This window comes from Eptatretus burgeri, chromosome 1 (genome assembly GCF_056783735.1).
Source record: "Eptatretus burgeri isolate ZD-2024b chromosome 1, Ebu_testis_v1, whole genome shotgun sequence".
Lineage (NCBI taxonomy): Eukaryota > Metazoa > Chordata > Myxini > Myxiniformes > Myxinidae > Eptatretus > Eptatretus burgeri.
The window spans coordinates 44,738,271-44,751,654 of NC_140961.1; the positions used below are offsets into that span (position 1 = coordinate 44,738,271).

Consider the following 13,384-nt stretch of genomic DNA (forward strand, 5'->3'; position numbering starts at 1 on the left):
TTGGCCATCGTGCTCCCATTCTGTACACTATTAGGGTATTTAGACTGGCTAACCAACTTCAAGCTGGATTTATAATTGTTGCTCGAAACCCACCATATGCAAGAGAAGAGGGCATGAGGGAGAAAATAAGGAAGTAAACATCCAACATTCAAGTCTATGCTCTGTTGATGCAAGGACAGTGTTCAGTCAAAAAAGGTTCAATGCAGACTGAATAGAAAACAACAAAAAAAACTTCAGGAAAATTAAGGTTTTCAATAAACAAAGTCGTGTTTACTACATAAGGGGTCTTAAGAAGACATGCTCATGCTGAAAATGATGCAACAATTTTGGATGCAAATTAAAATGTAAGGAATGCCACATCAAGCATCGACGAGAAATCAAATAATTGGCACATTGTTATTTTCCAATTTAACTGAGCATCAGCCCAAAACCACAAGACCTGCCATCTTTGGCTGCTCAGTTGAATCATCCATTTTTCTGAAATCAAATGTAACAACAAATGACAATAACATGGGAAAGAAAGTTCCTGTTCACTTGCACAAATGTTCTCGATCATTGTAACACATATCATGGCTCTTGTTTTTTTTGCTTACCACATTATGCCCTCTTAAAAGCTGTGCTTGCCTTTGTAGTGAAAGTTATTTGACAATGTGAATGAAAACAAAATTTCGAATGAAATGATTTCAACAAAATTATAAATTTAATTGAGAATGACAAAATGTATAAAAAGGTAAAGGGGGGTGGGGGGGGGAGGAAGATATTGAACCAAAACATGTCTGAAACAACAAAGCAACGAAGACAAACAACACCAATTTAAAGCAAGAAGTGAAACTGGGTGTTCAGTCCAGCCGAACCACCCTCTTCAACAAACGATCTCCATGCTGGACCCTCTGCATTGCGGCAACAGCTTTACTCAGCGGCACAACCTCAAGGCGTGACCTGCAAATGGTGCAAGTAGAGAGTAAAAGCATATACTATTATTCAATTTCAGGTCCTCAAAATGTCTCGACAAACCGATAAGCAAGAGCAATTAAGAGTTAGACTTCACAGAGTAAAATGATTTATTAAACAAAAAAAAAAAGTCATCAAGTTCAAACAACATGTGGTATAATGAGTGAGATGCAATATCCGTAGTCAGTGTGATGTAACCAAGTTTGAATGTAAAATGTATATTATGGTCCACACATATATTGCCTCATGCATATTCATGTTTTGCCTCATGCATATTTATGATCTGCCCATGAGTTGCGTCATCTCCAATGGAAGAACGGACTCTTCCCTGATCTGGCAGGGTGTGGTTTTGTGGAAAAGGCACGGTTTTTACAAACATATTTGCAGTATTTTAAATTAAAGAAAAGGTGATTTGAAACTCTGCAGGTGTTGGTTAAACTGTCTGGAGCTTTTTTATTCAAGAATCGGGACACGTAGGCCATTCCAGGACAGCTTATGAAAACAGGGATCTGCTTGGGACCTGGGAGATCAATTCTGATCCTGGCACAGTCATACCAAAGACCAAAGACAGTATGTGCGGCTTTCCTTGCTTGACACTCAGCATTTAAAGGATAGAGTATGGATAAACCCCACGGGTCAGCATCAACAGGAAGGAGGAAATTCCTCACCTGCCCCGCTGAGTGCAGAGAGAAAACATCATAAAAACGACATCACCGATACCAAAGTGCCCCGAGAAATTAAGTCACTTCCTTCAACCTCAGCAGCTGTCTAAAGTCAAGTCCAGTTTTGTCTGATGCATACAGTACATCCATGTGTGTATGCGTTTTGGATTGCAGCTCCTCCTTGAGCATTCGACCTTGCAAAAAAAAAAATTAAAACTACATGTTGTCCTCTTCCTTCAAAAGTCCAGTGTGGAAGGACATTACATCATCACTGGTGCCGGCAGTGTCATCTTGGACAGGCCTTATGGAGAAGCCTGCTCACTACTGCAGGAACGTGGAGTAGAATTGGTTAGACATGCCACATTTGGCTGGATCCGCGGGCCGCTTGCTGATTGTACCAGTGGCATAAAGCAGGTCTTTTAGGGGCCGCACTACATCACATAGGAGACAAGGAGTTAGGAGGGGAGAAGGGGGGCCAACTGTATGAGCAGTGGTAAAGTATTATATATATATATATATATATATATATATATATATATATATATATATATATATATATATATATATATATATATATATATATATATATATATCCTCAAACTGCCGAACGAGCAGGCAGATAATCTCTTTTGCCATTTTGCCAGGGACCTTTACTGGGTCACGATCCTGACTGGCTCGGCTGTACATGTGCATGTGTGGATGAATGTGGGTCCATTATAAGGGCAGTTTATCTTGTTAACTGAGGGTGTATTTATTTATTCTGATCATTCATCATCTGTCTTCATGCGCTGAATTCAGCCATTTTTGTTGATGCCAGGTATGGGAGCATACGCCGGAGCAGTGCATTGCTGCATCCACTTTCCACCGGTACTCCAGGGGCCTCCGTCTGGTCATCTCATCCCACAGGCAGATGCCTGGTGCATCCCCATCTCCTTGAGATGCCGATCAACTTGCTGCAACCAGGAGGCACGTAGTCAGCCCATTGGCCTCCACCACTCACGAGGCTCCCTCGCTGAGAGAATCAGCATCAGGAAAACGAACCACATGTCCATATAATACAGCCACAGCTGATGCTCATGGACGATGCAGGTAACAAATCGCATTTGAGTCTCTCTCTGCAACCGCTTGTTGGACACCAAGTCCAACCAGCGATAGCCAAGGATTCTTTGAAGAGACCTGGTACCAAAGGAATTAAGTCTCCATCTCAGAACCCTGGTCAGAGTCCAGGTCTCGCATCCGTAGAGCAAGGCTGGAAGCACCAAGGACCTGAAAACTCAGACTTTCATCCTCCTGCACAGGTATCAACAGTGCCACACCACATGATCCAGTGAATCCATGGCTCCCCAGGCCCCACCCAGATTATTTTGAACTGTCTCACAGCCAGCAGAGACATGAATATCATGGCCAAGGTAAGTGAATCTCTCCGTGACCTCAGCATCCTCACCACAAACAGGTACAGACAAGATAGCAGCATCCAAGATATCAATGAAAGGCTGGATCTTAGTTTTGACCTAGGAAACCCGTAATCCCAGTGGCTCTGCCTCCTCATTCAGCACCTCGAAGGCACCCAAAAGGATATCCAGAGTCTCTGCAAAAATGACTGCATCATCTGCTAAAATCAAGGTCAGAGATCTTGACATTCCCAAATGATACACCGCATCTTGATCTCCCCAACATCCTCCCCAGAGTCCAGTCCATACAAGCGCTGAAAAGTGTGGGGGCCAGTACACACCCCTGACAAACTGCAGTAACAACTGCAAATAAGTTGGAAATGGTATCACCACATCTCACAGCACTCTCGGTACCAGAGTATAGTTCAGACATCAGATCGATCAGTTTTGGTGGCACCCCACGAAGACCAAGAATCCTCCAGAGGACGTCCCGATTCACTGAATCGAACGCTTTACAGAGATCAACATAGGCTGCAAGCAGCCCCTGCCGAAACTCTCGTCTGCGTTCGGTGAGGACACGAAGGTCAAGGATACAGTCAATCATTGACCTCTTTGCTGTAAAGCCTGATTGCTCTGGGTACTCATGCTCAAGCAGATGGTGGCGAACCCTATCAACAATTATCCGAGCAAAGACCTTGCCCGGCACTGAGAGCAGTGTCACCCCTTGGTAAATGTTGCAGTCCTGGTGATCACCCTTCCCTTTCCAGAGAGGGACAACAAGGCCCCTTTTCCAATCAGTTGGGATGATTCCTGTGTTTCAGGCAGAGCACAGAACTACATGCTTTACAGTGATGACATGAGTACAGCATTTCTCCAAGCCTTGAGAAGTTCAGCATGGATGCCACAGATCCCAGGAACTTTACCCCATTTCAAGTAGTTCACCGCCGCCTGTGTTTCCACAAATGAGGGTATATCAGTTGATTGGAGGGTCAGCAATAGAGATAGTAACACTCCTGACATCCAACTCAACAGCTGGTGGAACAGCCTGGTACAGCCGCTCAAAGTAACCGACCCAATGGGCCTTCACTTCGGACTCCTCTGTCAATAGCCCACCACCCTCCGCTCTAACTGCAGTACACTGAGGGACGGGATTGGAGGAACGCAATGCGCAAATTCCCCTGTAAGCAGGACGAGAATCACGACCACAGGTGATGCTCTACCCCCTCACAGATTCCTCACACATAAACTACCTTGTCCACCCTCATCACACGTACTGTTTTGTGCCTCAACTCCCTAAACAGCTCAGCTCTGCCGTTAAGCCTGGCCCTGCGACTCTGGTCAATGGTATCCAGTGTCTCTCGAGACAAAATTATTCTTCACTCTCCGGTAAATTCCATGACATCTACCGGCAACATCAAGGATGGTGGTCTTGAAGGCACTCTACAACTCTTCAGGATTCCACAAATCACCCAGACTGCCCTCCCCCCTCCACCCCAAATCCCCACTCCACCTGTTCGCAAACTCCTCAGCTACCCTCTCATCCTTGAGCTTGCCAACATCCAGCCTGGGCTGGGATGGTACCATTCTCCTGGATTTGAACTACAACTTCAGAGTTGCTATGCCAAGCTTCTGGTCGGTATTGAGGAAGTGAGCACTCTGGTCGACCCTGCAGTTCTGGATCATCCTCCAGCAACCATCAATGAGCACATGGTCAATCTCCTTTGCCACACCACCAGCATTGGAATACCAAGTCCAGCAATGAGCCTGTGGGTGCTGAAACCATGAACCAGCCACCCTAAATCCATGACTTCTTCCAAAGTTAAGGAACTTGGTGCTATTCTGGTCTACAGTTCCAACACGTCTCATAACCATCCCTATCAGTTCCAGTCGATGCATTGAAATCCCCCAAGATGAGAAAAGTTTCTCTCTTGGGGCACTGATCAACCACAGACTCGAGCATGGCATAAAATGTGTCCTTCACGGTGAGATCACTCGCCTCAGTCAGAGCATATACAGAGACCAGGGAAATGACACCCAAGGAGTGACGAATCCTTCGTCTCATAATACGCTCAGTGACTGGTGTTAGCTCAATTATCATTGGAGTCAGATTATTGGACACAGCTGCAGTAACTCCTTGGGCCTGGCTCCCATCAGAGTGATCAGACCAATTGTAGGTGTAAACACCTGCCATGATCTCCCCACCATTCGGTCTTCAAACCACAGAGAGTGTTGCAATACCGACGCTTGAGCTCAGATGATAACAGAGACAGGTGATCATCCTCTCTTCGGGATAGGACATTTCAGGCACCCACCCAAAGGGACCACCTCAGGTTAACCTAAGGAGACCGCTGTCTGGTAGACGACACTTCAGCACCATGCCTACACACACTACCGCAATCTGACGGTAGGCTTTAGCCCCCATTGCCCATGTTCCTTTGTTAGCCCCCTTTGGGCTTGGTCCAAATCGGGGGCTTGTGCGTTTGGTCTCGATTTTCGTGTCTGTGCGTGCATGTGTGCGCACGCGTGTCCGCAACCGTATCTCGGACATGTATGGATCGATTTTATTTGTACTTGGCACAAAGACAAAAAATGATGGTATACATAAGCACAACATTTTGTTTCACGATGCGATCAAAGATGGCCGACTGGTGGCCATTTTAGTTGTTAAAACACCCAGTGTCGAACACATCCTCAAACATTTCTCGGACATGCATTTACCGATCTTGTTCAAACTTTGCACACAGATAATGAAAGAAGGCTTACACATGCACGTCATTTAAAAAAAAAATTTTTTAGATCAGATCCAAGATGGCCGATTGGTGGCCATTTTGTTACTTAAAATGTGTCCCCAACCATTTCTCAGACATGCATGGTCAGATTTTGTTCAAACGAGGCAAAAGCACAGTACATGATGGTGGCATACACATTCAGCTCACTTTATTTTGCAATCTCAAAGATGGCTGACTGGTAGATTGGCGGCCATTTAAGTTGTAAAAAAAAAAACTGAAAAAAACCCCCCGATGTTGAACATGTCCTCAACCATTTCTGAGACATGCATTTACCGATGTTGTTCAAACTTGGCACACAGATAAGGAATGATGGCTTACATTTGCAAGTCGTTTATTTTCCAGATCAGATCCAAGATGGCCGACTGATTTTGTTACTTCAATATGTCCCCAACCATGTCTCAGACATGCATGGTCCAATTTTGTTCAAACTTGGTACAAGCAAAGTACATGATGGGATACACTTGCACCTCACTTATTTTGCGATTGAATCAAAGATGGCCGACTGGTCGACTCAAGGCCTTCTTAATTGTACATAAATATGGGCTCGCCCTTCAACTCCGTACAGCAAAATTGCTAAAACAATGGGGGCTATGACATTTTATGTCTTCTTACTTGTTTTAAAGAAATCACCATTTAATAACCTGTACATGTCAGTAACGTAACACTGCATCCTACGTCTCACTTGTTTCGACAATCCAGTATGGACTTCTCCCTGGGTATCTAAATTAGGTTAAAAATACTGATAACCAGCAGGAGGTTAGCTCACGCCCAGAATAAGATCGCTTGTCTCTGCTCAGGCAAGCGATCGCCTCCAAAATGGTTTTTAGCCGGCCATTCTAAAATGATTGCTTTATTGTTTTACAGCACTTCATCTGACTCTTATTCAACAGTCATGGTTGGGGGGCCGTAAACATGACAATATCATTCATGGGTGCCACATCATATCGAACCGACATAAATACAATGAAGAACTAGAACGGCACTCAATACAGCGCATACCTCCAACACGTAATGCCTGATCCAGGAGAACAAATCAAGCCCAATTTCATTTTGAAATATCATGCTATATATCGTTTTTGGCTGCATTTCAATAGTGAAGAATCTCTTTTTAAAATTAAATAATTCTCGTACCCAGATTCGGACTCAGATCTTCACCAAAATCAAAACAATTTGTCCTTGTCACACACCCAACCTGTCTACTAAGTTTCATCCAAATCCGTCCACAACTTTCTGAAATATCGTACTATATATCGTTTTAGGTACGATCTCTCAATGGTGAAGAATCATTTTTAAAATTAAATAATTCTCGTATCCAGATTCGGATTCAGATCTTCACCAAAATATAATCAGTTCATCCTTATCACACACTCAACCTGCCCACCAAGTTTCATCTGAACCCGTCCACAACTTTTTGAGATATCCTGCACACAAACAGACAAACAGCAAGACAGGGGTGAAGACATAACCTCCTTCCACCTTCGGTGACGGAGGTATAAAAGTACATATGACCACTGACACATGAGTGAATTTATTGTGAGGAATGTTTAAAATCTCAACCAGTCGATCAAAATCTCACCATAGTGCACCAGAAACGAGTTTTTCCATGATCTCTCGCAGAATGTCTATTGCGTTCTCAAGGAAGAAAAAAAGAACTCTTATAATCATGCTGGTAAACCCTAAAACATAGAGGACCGATTTCAACAAGGACACATGCACTACCAGGAGATAGCAGACACACTGGATACTGATGGGGCTAGCCGCACCGACAACACCCAACGGGGTAGGGTGCACAAAATGTGTAGAGGATACGAAGAAAGCTTCCAAGCTGTGTGCATGACAGCATCCAAGTCTCGGTGTTCAAAAAGCACACACTTCCTCCTTTCATTTGCAGTAACTGACAGTCTGGGGGGTCAAGCTGTAAGTAGAAATCACAATTGGGAAGGAAGGGATAGGAGAGGGGGGACGGAAGGACGAGCAATAAAATAATTTTAGCGAGCATTGTCTCTTGAATATCCTCAAATAAGAAAAATAACCCCCCACTTTCAAGCCTGTTATACAACATCCCAAAATGTGAATACTGCATTCTTGAGTAGATCAAATATTGATGCTGAAGTTTCTCTCGACGCGGACTCTGCTGGCGATGGCATTTATTAGGAGGGAGTCATATCCGATAGACATTTTGGACGCAATCTTACTCGTATAACACAAGTTTACCAACTCTTTCGGAACTTGAACGGGCTCCAATTGGAACCGATTGAACAAGCCAAAGTAGCAATTTACCTGCAAGGAGCTTTGCTTTGTTACCCATCTTCCACCAACAGCGAGCAAGTTGATCATGTCGTGTTTGTGTATTTTACCTACTTCCCCATCCTCAGAGTCTCCATACATACATACTGCAGGAATATGAAGGAACACAAAAGCAGATCCTCAGCATGTGTCAAAAATATATGGGTATAACAAACGAAAGAGGGGGTGGGGGACATTTGGCAAAGGCCATCTGCAACAACATATTTATCAGCAATTGTGTCTTTTTACTTGTTTTATATTGCTGTTCATATATGTTGTTGCTTCATGTTTGGTATACCCAATAATTATATATTGTTACGGATCTAGGGTTCGAGTTTTACCATGAGGGGAAGCACTCGAGTTCCTAACGAACATCCGGTCCTGAGGCCACTGAGCACAGATAACTCCGCGAGCCGGCGGCAGTTACAGATAACTCCGCGAGCAACCACGAGCACTGATTGGTACTGCCAATCCTGCAGGGTTACACTACTTCGCATGATACCTTATGTGTAGATGGCTGCACCAAGGGGTGGTCTCGTGTCCTCGATGCGTACTACAACTCACCGGATCAGGTACAGCCGAACAGAGCTGTGAGTACACACCGACTAACAAGAGCAAATTACATGAGACAGAACTTCCCAGCAAAACTGCTGAAGAACCATGCTGGACCAATGGAGGAAAGACATGACGAACTGGGTACATTCACAATGAGAGCAATTTATTTATAAAGAGAGGGCGAGGAAAGGCATGTGGAACAATAAAAAGTTTTATTACAAAAGCAATATGTGCAACAGGGGAAAGCAAGGATTGATGAGGTGTGGCAAAATAAATGCAAGTATTTACAAGACAAAGACAAGGGCAGAGCTATTCCAATATAAACTTCCACAAGCTTATCTAATGCTAATATGAAAGGAGCCAGAGACATACCCGAGGAAAATTAGAGAGCAAGAAAGATGAGGAAAAGTTGGAGGTGGTTGCGACCTCTCTTTTACCTCGTACGGTCGACAGACCAAGGCAACCCAGTCGCTGAGGACGGGGGAAGGGGGGAAAACTGAAGGTGTCTATAGTGCATGATTGGAGGAGGTACTATGAGGTGTGCAGTGATTCGCAGATGAGGCAGAGATGAAGGTGTAAAGACGTAGGTCAGGGAGTTGGAAATAGAGCAAAGAACGTGTGGGAAGATAGACTTAACTTGAGTGTAACGAGGTCTGCACATGTAAATGTTTATGGGCTAAGGCAGCGCTCAGTCTGATGTCTCCCTTTTGCAGGTGGGCTCCAATCCGTTCCATCAGTCAAGTTCCGCTTGTTCCATGACGCAAAGAAGAACAGCGGGCGGTCAGATGAGAGAAGGGTGGGCCAGATCAGAGCTTTCTTTTATACTTCCCCAGCGGGGGTGGTGCTTGAGCGAAACAGGCGTAGCAATGGGTGTTTCCACATGCCCTTGTCTGGTGGGATTCTAACTCTGATACATTGGAGAAGGGTAGAGAACAGGTTCTCCTTCTTTCTTATGGGATAACCTTTTCCTCTTTACGAAACGTTCATGACGTATGATTTTATATCAGTTTTCATTTCTGCATGAGCAATGTTCACTGTTGGTGCACATGATAGATAGCCGTTAGCCCAACGGAGACTCATTCTATTCCCTTTCCATCAAGACACATTAGACTTACAGGACATTTGAGTCATTAAATCACACCACAAGCTTTTTCTGGACTTCATTCTGATGGTCAAACATGGCTGTGGTCTCAGATCATTTACCTCAGGACCACCTTTTTCCATTGACGTTCGACACCCGCCTTTCTTTCATAGTCGTCGTCATTTGACGCCCCGTTCGCAGCTTTATGGACACTGGCTGGCTCTTGTTCGTGTCGGGCTGAATGGGGAGGTGTTGGTTGCCCCTTGTTTTGTGAGCGCTTCACGTTTTCGCTCGGTTGTTCTGGCAAATGGTTGCTTTCTGACATTCATGCAGCGCCTAGAACATGGCGTCATAAGCCAGGCCTGTGTTTATTGGGAGTTGCATCTTGTTCGATGGTGATGATAGAATAATCATGAGAATTGGCGGTTGGAGGTCATGTGTAGCGATGCACCAGTTGGCAAGCTGGATTTGGCTGAAGTCTGCTTGAGGCTCCGTCCACACTGGTCGCCTATAAAAAGGACGAGAGGACCACCTTCCTGATGGTTGGTTACAGCTGCTGACCATTGGTGACAGCTGCTGACCATTGGTGACAGCTCCTGACCATTGGTGACAGCTCCTGATGGTTGGTGAGAGCAGCAACAGCGGTTGTTGACAGATGGACCATTCCTGCTGGTTCTGCTTGGTACCTGGTTCTTGGCGTACCTGGTTCTTGGCGTACATGGTTATTGGCATACCTCGTTCTTGGGGGTGACGACGTGACATTGATTGGCGTTCGAGCCTGTTTGTGGGTGGGTGCATGGCGAGGCAGGGTGCTAACAGTGGAACAAGGCACGCTCACACATTTTTGGTCATTTCAGTAGACACACGACTTCTGCCTTGGTAAGCCGAGACCTGATTTTTTTTCCCTGAATAATCTGCTGGGTACCCAGGTCTTATGTTTAATTGTTAAGCAAGGCAGAGTAATAAGCATCTGCTATTTGTCCATTTTTCTATAAATGTTTGTTGAATTATTTATTTGTTTGAGATTATTTTGTTGATTGAACATTTGATTGATTTGAATTCATCCATTTATTCGACAAGGAAATTAATAGTTCTTCAGTTTATATATTTTTCTTCATAATAAATGCCATGTTGATGCTTCAACCTGTTCGTGATTGTCATTTCCTTCCATTGATCCAGCATTGTCCGAACCGAGATAGACTGAGAGATAATTCCCAAACTAATCAACCTGGCATAATCGGCGTGCACCAGCGGTAAACATTCGGCCGCATCACTTAAGAACTAATCAAGATAAGATTGGTGCATCGCCGAGGACGCGTTCCCCGGACAGGAGGCCCCATGACCGCTCGTAAAACGGCAAATTAGACAGTGGACACTGGAACTCGTGGTTAACTAATTGGCATTTGTGGTTTTTAAGCAACCCACTGCACCACAAAGTTAATTGTGAGTGGTGGCCCCAGGTCCGGTTCTTCCGAGGAGAAACGAGGATTAACCCCCTCATAGTACACTCAGTACCCATGGCTTTAACAATATATATATATATATATATATATATATATATATATATATATATATATATATATATATATATATATATATATATGTTGTTGTTCGTCTTTTGGCTGCTCCCGTTAGGGGTCGCCACAGCAGATCATCCGTTATGATCCACATACTGATTTGGCATAGGTTTTACGCCGGATGCCCTTCCTGACGCAACACTGGTCACCTCTTACGACACAGGGATAAGGATTGGGTTTTGCCATGATTCCGGGCTGCCCTACACCCTCTCATAGCACGGCCCAGTGCAGAGCTCCCGTCCTCAAGCGATCCTCCAAACCCAAGCCTCCGAGTAGCCGGATTACAGGCACATGCCACTATGCCCGGTATATGTATGTATGTATATATATATATATATATATATATATATATATATATATATATATATATATATATATATATATATATATATATATATATATATATATATATATATCTTCTTCTTTCGGCTGCTCCCATTAGGGGTCGCCACAGCGGATCATCCGTTCTGATCCACATAATGATTTAGCACAGGCTTTACGCCGGATGCCCTTCCTGACGCAACCCTGGTCGCCTCTTACGACACACAGGGATATGGTAACCTATTCTAACCGGGGCATACACCGCGCCCAGTTCACTGGTACTCTCTTCGCAGACCTCGGAAGAATGACTGGATTATGTCTCACATGGTAAAACCGATATATACATATATATATATATATATATATATATATATATATATATATATATATATATATATATATATATATATATATATACATATATATATACACATATACATATATATATATATATATATATATATATATATATATATATATATATATATATATATATATATATATATATATATATATATATATATATATATATATATATATATATATATATATATATATATATATATATATATATATATATATATATATATATATATATATATATATATATATATATATATATATATATATATATATATATATATATATATATATATATATATATATATATATATATATATATATATATATATATATATATATATATATATATATATATATATATATATATATATATATATATATATATATATATATATATATATATATATATATATATATATATATATATATATATATATATATATATATATATATATATATATATATATATATATATATATATATATATATATATATATACATATATATATACATATATATATATATATATATATACATATATATATATATATATATATATATATATATATATATATATATATACATATATATATACATATATATATATATATATATACATATATATATATATATATATATATACATATATATATATATATATATATATATATATATATATATATATACATATATATATATATATATATATATATATATATATATATATATATATATATATATATATATATATATATATATATATATATATATATATATATATATATATATATATATATATATATATATATATATATATATATATATATATATATATATATATATATATATATATATATATATATATATATATATATATATATATATATATATATATATATATATATATATATATATATATATATATATATATATATATATATACATATATATATATATACATACATATATATATATATATACATATATATATATACATATATATATAGTTGCGGATTCCCGCCCGCCGGCGTGCGGACGGCCACGTAACTCGAATCGCGGCACGTCGCCCACCGGACGGACAATCCCGTCGTGACCCTCTCGGACTAACGCCGGGAACTAGTCACGGGTGGGCCTTTCGGCCTCACCACGATCGTGCCAATCGGCCCCCCGCGTGGGATAGGGTTGCTCGCCAAATTCGACCTACCTAAGTACCCACACGGAGGGTAGACCAGGCGATCGCACCTCGCCGCAGGTCGACTTCGGACACAGGCCACTTTAAGCGACCCGTTCCGTACTATCGGGATAACCGAGCGGTGTTATAGTCAACCTCGACGGTTCGATTAATTATTGGGCGTCTTTAGCCCATGACCAACCCTTTACGTGAAGTAAGATGGAGATTCAATAAAGG

The 13,384-nt window shown here is 41.6% G+C and overlaps 1 protein-coding gene across 10 annotated transcripts in view; it reads right to left on the minus strand.

Moving 5' to 3' along the window:
- Window positions 1-242: 242 nt before the first annotated feature.
- Window positions 243-13,384, minus strand: part of CRYZL1 (crystallin zeta like 1) — a 76,454-nt gene continuing 63,312 nt past the window's right edge. For 9 of the 10 annotated variants that reach the window (XM_085881463.1, XM_085881447.1, XM_085881437.1 and 6 more), the window contains exons 11-14: window positions 8,074-8,186; window positions 7,603-7,708; window positions 7,370-7,415; window positions 243-939 (exon numbers count right to left, since the gene is read on the minus strand). In XM_085881463.1, the coding sequence (XP_085737589.1) occupies window positions 840-939; window positions 7,370-7,415; window positions 7,603-7,708; window positions 8,074-8,186 (365 nt within the window). In that variant the 3' untranslated portion in view covers window positions 243-839. Of the gene's footprint in view, window positions 940-7,174; window positions 7,215-7,369; window positions 7,416-7,602; window positions 7,709-8,073; window positions 8,187-13,384 lie in introns of all 10 variants that reach the window. The other variant, XM_085881471.1, reaches the window with a different exon arrangement.